We start from the raw sequence: 13,516 nt of genomic DNA, 5'->3' as shown, positions 1-13,516 counted from the left end.
TTCCCGCCTTGTTATTTTTGTCTTCGTTGCTCTTTTGCCTTTTCGGAATTTGAATTTTGATATTTCCAAATTTAGGCCTCCCCGGCCAGCCAATACGGTGTGGACTCGGTTATATTTGTTTCTTTTTTGCTTTTTTTAATTGGGGGAGAAACCGCCTGACCTCATGCGCGACCAGCCAACGCGTGGATGTGGTCATGTGGACGTACTGTGACGTCAGTAACACGAAGGGAAATGATTGCCTTTTTCAGTCTGTTTCTTTGAAATTAATTCTTGCTACTTCTTAGACTAGTGGGTCATTGTTATACTCTCGTGAAGACTACTTTGAAGACGACAGTATTCGCACTAGGGGTGATCATTTTTACCTAAATTTGTGTTTTCTTCCTTTTTGTATAAATGAGAGTGAATTTGAAATGGTTTGGTAATTTTTCTTTGATCCAATTTAAAGTGGTGGGTGAGTAAGCTATCACTCCAATTTGGAACAATTTAGGTATGTTTTTTTTTTTCAAAATATGTTTTTCACAAATTGGGTTCGAGATTTCGAGCTAAGGTCTTTATTTTACCCGTAGAATATTTGAAGCATTCAATCCACTCACAGCCTAACAAGCTAAAGCCACAATAGCTCGAGGCAGCCATTGGGTAGAGAAGAATACGGCAGCCTATTCAAGAAGATGCAATACCTTTGCTCAACATGCGGATATTTTACAAGAAACGGCCAGAGCTGGTTGACGTGGTTGAAGAATTTGTCATAGCTCGCATGTCATTAGCTAAAACATATTTTTTTTTATACGCATCAGCTAAAACAGATGATCTTGTTAAGTTTGATAAAGAAACTCAGTCTCTTGAAAAACTTATTCAGTGTCTCCATTCTCAATAAATCGTCATTTTTACTATGATAAAGTAAGGCCTTCAAAAGTATTACCAACTTAAGAATTTCCGAAATTATCAATTTTTATCTTCTACTCGGACAAACAAATAAACATAAGTATTACGGTGTACAAAAAATAAAAGGAGGTTTTATTTGCACATTCGTAATTACTAAGTATACCTCTATCACTTTTTACACCTTTAAAAAATGATCACTATAAAATCTAAGTATATCTCGTCATACTGACCAAAATACCTTTAAAGTAAACACATCTCATTTCTCATTAATCCTTCAATTTCGAAGGCTTAATCTTGATGAATTCGAACAAACTCCTTCACGAGTGAAATTATTTATATTTGGGTTTATGAGTGAGATTATTTTGTATGGGTTCAGCCGTTCAGGTATGCACATTCATCTCTTTTCTCCTCTCTTGTTTGCCATTATCGAGAGAAAGAAAGAAGCGAAGCAAGAATTTATAGGTTCTCCACTTCTCCCTGATGCAACCTTCTCAAAATCAATCACAATAAGGAGGATCAATTGTTGACGTTTGGTCGGTGGTCGACATCATTTTGGCCGATGACTCCCTTCTCATAAAGTGGGTCTTGCATGTTATGGATTGATGCTCAGTTTCAAGATCTAAATATGTTGTCAAGTCAGTAGATATACAAATCAACCCAATTATTTTATTTAACATTAACATTTGATTATGAACTCTTAACAAAAACTGTTCCATTTTTTGTGAGAGATGAATTGCTTGCATGTTGCCACATTAACAGTGATTTGACTCAGAACCATGGAATTGGGAATGTATTTCATTTTTATTTATCAGTTTACAGTTTGTTTTAATAATAAGTTTCAGGGTTCTTGATGATTATGGTTTCCCCAATTAAACTTCAAAATCTTTCAATGTTCTCCACCAGAAAAAAAGAAGAGAATTGGTCATGAAATACACTTAGAAAAAAAAATAATTTAAGATTGTAAAGCTTCTAGGCGTTTAGCAAATTATCCATAGTGTTATAATACATAAAAAGTCTCTAATATCCAAAAAGACCTAGCAGATATTGGCCAAAATGTGTACTTTTGCTTTAACACCACGTAACCCAAACAAAACGACGTCATCTGACTCCGCAAACCCTAGAAAGTAGAAACTGATGAGATCGAAATCCATTAAAGAAGAGAAAACAAGTAAATTGCAGAAAATTAAAGGAAATATATTAGAATTAGAATAGATTCATGTTCATTTCTTGGATGACTTTACAATGGAGACAAGTTGCCTTATATAGTAGTTATAACAACCATAGAACCCTAACCCGTTTAGGGAAGAACCCGACCCGAGTCCACTTGTAGGTATTAACCCTAAATAGATGCGTAGCCCACTTAGGTAATTACCCCAATAGTAACAGGTAATTGTAGCAAAACCCAGTATAGTCGCCCAAACTCCCACCTCACTCTCCAGAATGGCAACCGAAGCACCAGAGCAACTCGCCGCCGACTCTCAGCCACCACGCTCGTCCACTCCTTCCCCGTAAGATTCCGCCGCTTTTCTTCTTCCGTCCCTCAACCTCTGTATTTTCTCCTGTTTGATTAGAACTCATCTCTTCACTGTGTTTACGGCTGTGGATGAAGATTGAGCTTGGATGACAAGTACGAGCTTCTCAGAGGTATCGCGGAGGAGTGCATCCAAGAAGATGAGCTCAAGAAGTTGCTGGCGAACAAGGCCGAGCCGATCTGCTACGACGGATTCGAACCTTCCGGTAGAATGCACATTGCTCAGGTAGTTTTGAACTCCGGTAGACTTCAATTTTTTTTTGTTGGAATGAGAGTTTAATTTGTTAAGTACTTGTTTAAAGTAATTCCAAGTTTCGAGACGATTTTCGTGTTTATGAGGTGTGGAGTGTGGTGCTGTGCAGGGAGTTTTGAAGGCAATTAATGTGAACAAGATGATTGCCAGTGGCTGCAGGGTGAAGATTTGGATTGCCGATTGGTTTGCGCAGCTGAACAATAAGATGGGGGGCGATTTGGAGAAGATTGAGATTGTCGGGAAGTATTTTATTGAGATATGGAGGTCTATTGGGATGGATTTGGACAGTGGGAAGGTTGAGTTCTTGTGGTCTTCAAAGGAGATCAATGCCAGGTCACATGAGTACTGGCCGCGCGTGACGGACATTGTCACAAAGAACAAGCTTCCAAGAATTGTTAGGTAGCACTGGAGTATTATGATTCTTTTATTGTATTGAATCTGGTGAATTGCGATATTAATGTCTTGTGGTTTTGGATGTTCAGGTGCAGTCAAATTATGGGTCGAACGGATCAAGATGAGTTAACCTCTGCCCAGATCTTCTACCCGATTATGCAATGTGCTGATATTTTCTTCCTGCAGGTGCGTAATGTTTTTCTCAACCTTTGTATTAGGATTTGGTTTTTTGGCATTGACTTAATATAAGTTTGGGTTCATCATATCCTGAATGTTGTTTGGATTGAAAAGAAACTCGTGCTAGTTTCAGGGAGTAAAGAATATGTTAGATCCCTCATTTGATGATATTCAGCATGTGCTAATGCAGTTCTTGCACTCTTTCTAATGAATTTAGAAAGTTAACTGCAAAGGGCAATCACAAAGTCAATGGTATCCACTCTTTAAGTGGCTAGTTATAAGGAACCGCTTAGTTTTTGTAATATGGCTAAAATGTAAATTATTATTTGATTTCTGAGTTTTAATGGTAGGATTTACCTACCCTTAGGATAAACCCCAGTGAACATATCTTGATACTTCCGGTTTGCTACTTGTTCCTTAGGAAACTGTTAATAAATCTATAGGATGTTTTGATGAGATATGTTGAGATGTCTACTTAAAGATGCCTTACAGTGTGCTCGTACAATTCCACGTCCCTTGTGTATTCTCATTTGTTTGAATACTGTAATTCAGACTAAATTTGATTCATTATTTTTTTTTTAATTTTCTAATCATCTTTGTTATATAATAAATTCTCCAGCCTTAGCGTATAAAACTGGTCATTAGTTAACAGATATATGTTTTGTTTAACATAAAAAGAAGAGGAACAAATTTATATTGGAATTTAAGTGACAGGTGATGATATGTGTCATGTTTTCCCTTAAATAGGCTGACATCTGTCAACTGGGAATGGATCAACGCAAAGTGAATGTGCTCGCAAGAGAGTACTGTGATGACATCAAGAAGAAAAACAAGCCTATTATCTTGTCACACCGTAAGATCCAAATTCCATTACAGCTACTACATGTTTCATTCTGATATGATAGTAAAATGGTTTTCGTTTATTTTGTTCATCTGACAATTTGCAGATATGTTACCTGGTTTACAGCAAGGGCAAGAGAAAATGTCAAAAAGTAATAGGTCCTCATCAATATTTATGGAAGATGAAGAGGTGGGTTGGTACTGGTGTTTATAAACTTACATCTTCTGCCAAGTTAGTGTAAATTATGTGAATGAAATGGAAGAGAGAAATGTTTAACTTCAAGTTTTGTAGCTATATTGTATACCACTGGAAATTGATTAATTTAAATAATTCAATATTTTATTTTGGTGACTGATCCCAGGCAGAAGTGAATACCAAGATTGAGAACGCTTACTGCCCTCCAGAAAAGGTTGAAGGAAATCCCTGTTTGGAATACGTACAGTACCTTATTTTACCTTGGTTTCATGAATTTACTGTAGAGTGCAGCGAGAAGAACGGTGGGAATATGTAAGTCACAGAGTTTATTCAGTTCTATGCTTGTTGAAATTTTCTTACCTAATTTGAATTCCTTCATTCTGTTGAGAGTGCCTTTATGTTTAACCTAGTGTTGTTGTCTTGAGCTGTCATTCATGGTTGGCTATTCCTGAAAAATTGGTAACAATCTTTCTGCGTGTGCCATATTCTATTCCTCCAATACAGGACTTTCACAGATTTTAAAGACTTGAGTGCTGCTTATGCTAAAGGTGAGGTGTGTCCTGGCGACCTCAAACCATCTTTAGCAAAAGCATTGAATAAGATACTGGAGGTAGGCTCATATGTTTATGTCGCACGCATTCAAATTTTCTTTCGCCTGAAATTATTGTGTGTTATCTCTCCCCTTACTCAAGAAACTATTGGAGTTTATTCAAAGCCATATATGAGATAGGATCCTTCTTGCTGCAAGGAAAAAAAAAAACAAAGTTTATGCCCTCATTGGAAGGATCAAGATACTTTTCTGTTACATGTATAGTTGACCTGTTGTGTCTGCACACCACGGAATTGTGCAATTGCACATGTCCCTTCTAGTTTGATTCTGCTAGGGCTGACTTTGTTTTTCTTTTGTACAGCCTGTACGATCCCATTTCAAGAACAATGAAGCTGCCAAACAGATATTACAAAGTGTAAAGGTACAATTTGGTGTTTACCTTTGGACAAATTATAATGTTCTCACTTCTCAGCACATAATTTTGCCCACCGATCTGTTTCTTAAGCAAAAAACTTTTTACTGCAAAGATTAAACAATTACTTTAATTTATCAGTTGGAGTTTTAGTTTCTTTTGGTCCGAAAATCTGTGAGGGGTTCTAAAATAAGGAGTGAAAGGAAAGATTGAATGCTAGTTGGGAGTTGGGGAGAGGTTTTTGTTTTTCTTGTTATTGTTTGCAATTGAGGAGCCTGAAGTTTGGATATTTTTTATTTTGACCCCTCCTTTGCTTTCAGAGTGTAGTTACCACCGTGAAATTTTTGTCTTTGCCCTTTAGAATTTGAATTCTATAACTCCAAATTGTAGCCTCCCCGGCCAGCCTATACAGTTTGGAGTTTGGACTTATTAGTTTTTAAAATGGGGAAATACCGTCTAGGACTCTCCAGTGCGTGGATGTGAACGTTATGTGGTGCAGTAGATTAGCGTGATGTACGGACAACAATCATTTATTTTGAATTCGTTCTTTTAAGAAATTAATTCTTGACTCGTGGTCATTGCCATACTCTTGTGAAGAAGAGTAGAAGACAGTAGACTGGTAGAGAGCACTCAGAGCAGTCTGTGAGGGTGTTATATTCTTTCTCACTTTTTTTGTAAAAATCTGAGAGTAACTAAAACAGTTTCAATCTGTCAGTCAGCTATGACCTACAACACTGAGGTAAGGGTGGACATCGTAAGGGTGTGTGAGTTAATATATTTTTTTTAAAACAATAAAACGGTTTAAATCTGTTATCGTTTTGGAGTCATATATGTTATGAGTTATTCTTTTTGTTTTAAGGCCTTGTTTTTTTCGCAAAACCTAAACATCAAGAAATGTATATCAATTAAACGGTTTCAATCTGTTATCGTTTCTTCAAGATGGCTATCAAAGCACCAGAGCAACTCGTTGCCGATGAAGTCAAAGAGATGTCAATCGCCGATGAAGTCAAATCAGTGCCGGTCGTTGACTCTCAGCTAGCAAGCTGTTCCTCTCAATCTATTCTGTAAGACTCCACCTCTTTTCTTCTTTAGTCTCTCCTCTTATGCATTGTTCATGTCAATTTGAACTCATTGTAAAACTGTGTATATGGCTGTGTAAAGATTGAGCTTGGATGAGAGGTACAAGCTTCTCAGAGGCATCGCGGAGGAGTGTATCCAAGATGATGAGCTAAAGAACTTGCTGGCGAACAAGGCCGAGCCGATCTGCTATGATGGCTTTGAACCCTCCGGAAGGATGCATATTGCTCAGGTAATTGAACTCCGGAGAATTCAGTTTATGATTGAGAATTGAATTTGTTAACTGATTCGAAATTTTGGAACGATATTGTGTATATTTGGAATGTGTTGTTGTGCAGGGAATTTTGAAGGCAATTAATGTGAACAAGATGACTACCAGTGGCTGCAGAGTGAAGATTTGGATTGCCGACTGGTTTGCGCAGCTAAACAATAAGATGGGGGGTGATTTGAAGAAGATTGAGACTGTGGGGAAGTACTTCATTGAGATTTGGAGGTCGGTGGGGATGAATCTGAACAGTGGGAAGGTTGAGTTTTTGTGGTCTGCGAAGGAGATCAACGCCAGGTCACATGAGTACTGGCCGTGTGTGATGGATATTGCCATGAAGAACAAACTTCCGAGGATAATTAGGTAGCTAGAGTATTATGATTCTTTTATTGTATTGGATCTGGTGAATTGCGATATTAATGTCTTGTGAATCTAATGTTCAGGTGTAGTGAAATTATGGGTCGAACTGATCAAGAGGAGTTAGCCGCCCAGATTTTCTACCCGTGTATGCAATGTGCAGATATTTTCTTACTGGAGGTGCTTACTGTTTTTCTTTACCTTTATATTAGGAATTTGTTTTTGGCATTGACTTTATATAGTTTGGCGCAATCATATTCTGAATGGTTTTTTGTATTAAAATGACCTCATGCTAGTTTTAGGGAGTAAAGCTCACGTTAGAACCCTTGTTTGATGATATTCAGTATCTGCCCATTCAGTTCATGCACTCATCTTAAAAAACTTGCATGAATTTAGAAAACTTAATCAGGAAAAACTTCAAAGGGCAAACATGAAGTCAATGGTACTCACTCATCAAATGGCTAGTTGTTTGTTCTTCTAATCTTACATCTAATAGCATTCATATATGGAACACTTGCTTAGTTTTTGTTATATGGCTCAAAACTGAACTATTGTTTGATTTCCAGACTCTTAAAGATAAAATTTACCTACTCTTAGGTTAAACCCTTGTAGCATATGTTTAAACTTCCAGCTTGCAACTTCGTTTTTTTAGGAGACCTGTTAATAAAACTATAAGGAAGATGTTCTGGTGAGATATGTCGAGATTTCCACTAAAACATGCCTTTCAGTGTGCTCGTGCAATTCAGCTTCCCTTGTGTATTCTCATTTGTTTGAATACTGTGATTCAGATCAAATTTGATTCATCATGTTCTCTTATTTTCTGATCCTCCCTTATCTGTAATACTATACAATTTCCGGCCTAGCTATAACGCTGGTCATTAGTTAACAGATAGATGTTTTGTTTAATATAAAAAGGAAAGGAACATATTTATATTGATATATAAGAAACTAACGATGATATGTGTCATGTTTTTCCTTAAATAGGCTGACATCTGTCAAATGGGAATGGATCAACGTGAAGTGAATATACTCGCACGAGAGTACTGTGATGACATAAAGAAAAAAAACAAGCCTATTATCTTGTCACACCGTAAGATCCTAATTCCATTACAGCTACTGCAGGTTTTAGATATATGAGAGTAGTAAAATGGTTTTGTTTATTTTGTTCATCTGATGTATTGCAGATATGCTTCCTGGTTTACAGCAAGGGCAGGAGAAAATGTCAACAAGTGATCCGTCGTCATCGATATTTATGGACGATGAAGAGGTGAGTTGGTACTAGTGTTTATAAAGTTGCATCTTCAGGAAAATTAGAGTAAATGTTGCGAATGAAATGACAGGGAGAAACATATTACTTTAAATTTTTGTAGCTATATTGAATGCCATTTGAAATTGATTAGTTTATATAATTCAGTTTTTGATATTGGTTTCTGATCCCAGGCGATAGTGAATACCAAGATTAAGAAAGCTTACTGCCCTCCAAAAGAGGTTGAAGGAAATCCCTGTTTGGAATACTTAAAGTACCTTATTTTCCCTTGGTTTCATGAGTTCACTGTAGAGCGCAGCGAGAAGAACGGTGGAAATAAGTAGGTCACAGAGTCTAATCAGTTCTAAGCTTAGTGTTGTTGTCTTGAGCTATTCCTGAAAAATTGGTAACAAATCTTTCTGCTTGTGCCATATTATATTCCTCCAATACAGGAATTTCACAGATTTTGAAGACTTGAGTGTTGCTTATGCAAAAGGTGATGTGCATCCTGGCGACCTCAAACCATCTTTGGCAAAAGCATTGAATCAGATACTGGAGGTAGGTTCATACTGGTGGTTTGAAAGATCAAAATCCTTTGTTGTTACTTGTATAATTGACATGTTGTGTCTGCACTCTACCAAATTGTACATTCTTGTTTATTTCTGCCAGGGCTAACTTAGTTTTGCCTTTGTACAGCCTGTACGATCTCATTTCAAAAATGACAAAGCGGCCAAACAGCTATTACAAAGTGTAAAGGTACAATTTGGTTTTACCTTTGGACAAAATAAAATGTGCTCAAGTACATAAAATTGCCTTGATATCTGTTATATTGTTTGGACGAAAAAATAATCCTCGTTTTTCTTTCTTTGGTCATGTAGAATTATAAAGTCACCAGATGATGACAGTAATGGAGCTAGGACTTCTCACATTTGCCCCTACAAGAGCAATTGTGGGTTGAAAAGGCACATTTCCTCAGAATCGGGGGATTCCTTCCTCTATGCTCATCTCAAAGCCTCTTTTTGTTCAGGATTATTGACATTGTAGGGAATTTACTCAGAGATTAGCATATTGATTTCCTGGTGTTTTTATAATACATTTACCATTTCTATGGTGAACAATTTACCTGTTAACGGAATCTCAGATATCGAACAAATCTTTTGTTCCAAATAGTTAGTGTCCAACGCTGGCCATTGTGTAAGCAAATCTTAGCGTCCAACTATGATCTGCGATGTTCAGTTCTCCTGTCTTTTGAGGATTCCTAATTCAAGAATCAAGTTCTTTTTCTTATTCGAAAATTCCAAAGTTCCAGATATCCGTACTTGTTTGAGGGGCGCTTGAACCAGGAAAATCCTTGTAATCCTTATTCACTAATCACTATTCCAAACTACAGAAATATAACCAGCTCTTGCAGGATAAGACCCCTACGGTTTAATCATGATTCTGAGTAATACGATTCCAAAAATGTGTCGCAAAAGCCTTGACCCGTTAAACGTTAGATGACTTCCTAGTTATCTTATGTAATAAACGTTAATCAATATATATATATATATATATATATACACTAATTAAAGATGTATCAACAAATTAATGGCATGAACCCCTCAAAGTCTATAGTCGATACAGGTGACTGAGGCGAGCCTCTTCACTAACCGAAGCACATAATGTTTCTGGAACACCAAATGGCAAATGGCAAATGGCACCTCCCTCTATATAAGCTCTTGCTTTTGTTTGTTCCTCTACCCATCTCCCACTCAATCACAAACTTGAAAACGAGACCACAAGAGTATGGCTTCCACGTCCAAGTTCTTCCTTCTCATAGCTCTTTTGGCCATGACCATGCCACTGATCGCCAGTTCTGGTCGTTTGATGAACTACCCACGAATTGGCTCGAACCCCCGGAGCCTTGCAAGCAGGTTGAATGTGGATGAAGAATCAACAAACTGTTGGGACTCTTTGCTCCAAATCCATGCATGCAGTGGTGAAGTTATGTTGTTTTTCTTCAATGGTGAGGCTTACTTGGGGCATAGCTGCTGTGAAGCCATTCGGACGATTGAGCATCAGTGTTGGCCTGCCTTGCTTGGCACGCTAGGGTTTACCAGGCAAGAAACTGATGTACTGAAAGGTTATTGTGATAAAGCCGATCAAATTCATTCTCCTATGCCTCCGCCTCCGCCTCCACCTCCATCTCCACCATCCCCGGCCAACCTCAGTTGATGGATTTCTAGAAGAATTTAACTCTGTCGATTTGAAGTCATCACTATATGTTCACTCTTGCTAGCTATGCGCGCAGTTCACTCATGTACTATGGCGTCTTTGCTGCAAGTTATGCGTCGAAATTGAAATGAAATAATACTTTTACTTTGAGTTTCAACTTTCAACGCATATGCAAACCATTTTAAACTCGTGTTAGTCGTACGTGTACGTTATCGTGCATTCCTAACATATCCATTTCCCAATTACCCGATCTCTTTCTCTGCATTGAACTGAACTAAAAACATGAGTTCTTCAATATAACTGGCCCTTGCATATCGCAAAAGAAACCGCCTCAACGTATCGATTATATTCACCATATTCTTGAGCCATCAACACAATACCCTGTGATATTGATATGAAAATCTATGTTCAGTAATTATTGGTAGCCTGCATGCAGCAAAGGCTTGTATATCTGGGGTGAAACTGTGATAGGCAACGCTTTACCCTCCCCAACTTTTACGTTTACTTTTACTTCAGGTAAACATCATAATGCCAGTGTAAAATTGACTGTATATATAATTATCGTCCATTACGGCTAGCCTTTTGACGTGCAAAAATATTTTTAGTAGAGTAGAATGTAAAAAATCGAATGGCCCATGCAGGTCTCGAACCTGCGACCTTCGCGTTATTAGCACGACGCTCTAACCAGCTGAGCTAATAGGCCGTTGATGTGGGTTTGTTAGGGCACATATATACTTGGAGTCAAAAACAAAGTACAAGTACTTGAACCAGTGAACCAAGAGGGACCGCGGGAAGAAAAAAGATGGAGGAAGACGGAGGAGAACAACCTCACCAACCGCATCCGGCGAGCTCCGATCCACCATCCACGTGTCCAGACACCACACTCGATCCTACGGACGAGGACGCCTCCGACGACTCACAACCCCATCTGAATCAGACCGAGCTCTCCAAGTCGTCGAGAGGGACTCCCTCGCCATCGCCGGTAGCTTCACCTCCCTCTTCTCCTCCCTCCGCTCCGCCATCTCCGAGGTCTGTGTCTCCGCCGCTCCGATTTCAATCTCTCCCAGTTTCATCAAAATTTGAATCGCTAAATGTTTTCCGATCATCGAAATCTGGTGTTGTGATTGTGTGAAGGTTACTGGCAACTCGGTGGATCACATGCGCTGCTTTAGCGACGCCGCCGGCGGGCTTCAAGAATCCGGTGTGTGCTTGAAGCCTTGAAGAGTTTCATCATTAGTATTTTGAGCACTAGTTGATTTTGCCAACTGATTTGTTTGAATCTTGCAGTGCTTGATGCCGCTACGAAGGGGAATCGTTACATGAATTCATGTCTCAGGTAGTGTTGGATTGCTTTGATCATCATCTTTGTTGGTGTGATTTATTTGATATGTGACAACTCACTTTTGTTTTTTTTAATGTATGATGACTCTGGAAATTGCGTTGTCACCATATCTGTATGATTGATGCATTAGGAGTTTAGGAGCTGCATTTGAATCTACAACAATGTGTCTGTGTTTATCATTATGTTCATGTCGCCTTTAGCTTTTATCTGATTGTGTGATAGATGTATGGTGCATGTAAACTTTGCATCCTGTATGTTACTTTGGGAGATTAGACACTTAGACAGTATTGACAGTGCATTCACATCTCTGTGATGACGCCACGAACAAATTTTTGAGCTTACTCGAACGAATCTGGTGAACTATGTCCTGATGAAAGGATATGCCTATTTAAATTCAAGTATCAATATATACTCAGTGAAGACTTAGTTTTAGGGTGGAAGTTGGGAAGGTAGTTTAGTATTTGAAAATTATAGAATTGTATTTGTTTTTTGGCAGATTAAATGAAGAAATGAAGGGCGTTGATAATCTAGCTTTGCAGCTGTATCCTTAATGTTTGTTTCTTTGTATTCTAGAGATGTGCTTATGCTTGGCCTTCCACCTTGTCAATTATTTATGCTTGAATCATAGATGGATGCTACTCTGTTTAGATGGTTGCTCAATTGGTTCTAAACTGCTGATGGTTGATAAAAGTTGCTTACCAATCCCTGAATGCAAACACAGTAATGAATTTGGAATGGCATAAATTCATTGGAATGCTATGCCTCTAGACTGTAGAATGCTTTGTTTTGTGGTGTTGGTGTTGTTGTTTTTGGATTCCTTAATCCACATTCGTCCAGAAAAATCTTGAGAAGAAATGTCGATGCTCTGGACTCCAGAGTGAACAGGCTCCTCCGCCTTCCTTGATTTCCTACTCACTACTGCCTCGATAATGCATCTGGATCTTCTCTTCCAAAATATTTGCCCAGTTGTGATTGTTTCTTTGAAATCACTGTCGTCATTGTCAGGTCAAATTTGGATTTTCATGAAATATTTGAGCACTCATGAACTCGTCTCCATGTTGGTGCAAGTTGGTAGACAATCTTGTAGGTGTAGAATGCTGAGAGCATATCATTTATGTGGTAAACAGTTATCTACGTGGATATTCTTTGTATCTGCTTGGAATCAAACATGTTAGTTGTTGTCGTTCTCAAGTTGTAGGCTAAAATCTTTGTTGCTGTACTGTTTGTAACATTAGAATGTCAGAAGGGGAAATACAATATGCAACATCCATTTTTCCACTTTTGGGTACATGGGATTTGAGTGTAGACCATTCTTTCTGGTTATACTTTGATAAACTTTTGTAACTTAGCTTTCTGTTTTGACTTTGTTTTTGTGCTGGGTGAGTATTTAGGTACTAGAGTTTGATTCCCAAGTTTAAATGATGAATTGGAAAGTTACTGATCTGTTGGATACCAAGGTGATCTGCTGGGAAATAAGGCTCTGCTAATCATGTGCCAGTGACATTATTGGTACGCTAACTAATTTGTATTCTTGTAACGAGTCCTATATCATGCATGGTTCAATCACCTGCCTGGCTTAATTTGTGAAACATTGCATTTTCTATAACTCTAGTAGTGATGAGAGGGTGAGAGAAAGTAGAGAAGTTTTATGAACATCCAAGACTAATAAGAGGACCGTATATACTCATTCAAAGGTTGAGAGATCTTACAGAAGGATGAAGAATTTAGTCATCTTGTGCGTTACTTCTTAGTCAAGTAATATAAACTCTAGATTGCTACTG

At 38.1% G+C, this 13,516-nt stretch overlaps 2 protein-coding genes and 1 non-coding gene across 4 annotated transcripts; 2 read left to right on the top strand and 1 right to left on the bottom strand.

Moving 5' to 3' along the window:
• The first annotated feature begins 2,465 nt into the window (after window positions 1-2,465).
• LOC126796005 (tyrosine--tRNA ligase 1, cytoplasmic) lies at window positions 2,466-9,439 on the top strand. Of its 2 annotated transcripts, none has more exons than XM_050522745.1 (18): window positions 2,466-2,639; window positions 2,776-3,065; window positions 3,149-3,245; window positions 3,984-4,089; window positions 4,184-4,270; window positions 4,443-4,584; window positions 4,777-4,882; window positions 5,184-5,243; window positions 6,174-6,298; window positions 6,396-6,543; window positions 6,650-6,939; window positions 7,020-7,113; window positions 7,918-8,023; window positions 8,118-8,200; window positions 8,374-8,519; window positions 8,632-8,737; window positions 8,876-8,935; window positions 9,058-9,437. In XM_050522745.1, exons 1-18 carry the CDS (start codon window positions 2,625-2,627, stop codon window positions 9,076-9,078), a joined length of 2,082 nt encoding a protein of 693 aa, XP_050378702.1. In that variant the 5' UTR covers window positions 2,466-2,624; the 3' UTR covers window positions 9,079-9,437. The 2 variants fall into 2 exon arrangements, with proteins under 2 accessions (XP_050378702.1, XP_050378703.1); XM_050522746.1 differs by having other exon boundaries at window positions 2,498-2,639; window positions 4,184-4,266; window positions 4,439-4,584; window positions 9,058-9,439.
• A 525-nt stretch (window positions 9,440-9,964) lies between these two features.
• Window positions 9,965-13,050, top strand: LOC126795419 (uncharacterized). Its single transcript, XM_050522259.1, has 7 exons — window positions 9,965-10,278; window positions 10,830-10,941; window positions 11,174-11,422; window positions 11,528-11,594; window positions 11,681-11,729; window positions 12,232-12,276; window positions 12,573-13,050. The coding sequence occupies exons 1-7, from the start codon at window positions 9,965-9,967 to the stop codon at window positions 12,637-12,639; spliced, it is 903 nt and encodes a 300-aa protein (XP_050378216.1). The 3' UTR covers window positions 12,640-13,050.
• Window positions 11,023-11,096, bottom strand: TRNAI-AAU (transfer RNA isoleucine (anticodon AAU)). Its single transcript has one exon. It is a non-coding gene; the product is annotated as a tRNA-Ile (tRNA).
• Window positions 13,051-13,516: the final 466 nt, after the last annotated feature.

The sequence above is a fragment of the Argentina anserina genome, chromosome 5 (genome assembly GCF_933775445.1).
Source record: "Argentina anserina chromosome 5, drPotAnse1.1, whole genome shotgun sequence".
In the NCBI taxonomy this organism is placed as follows: Eukaryota; Viridiplantae; Streptophyta; class Magnoliopsida; order Rosales; family Rosaceae; genus Argentina; species Argentina anserina.
This window is presented reverse-complemented; position numbering and strand designations above follow the sequence as displayed.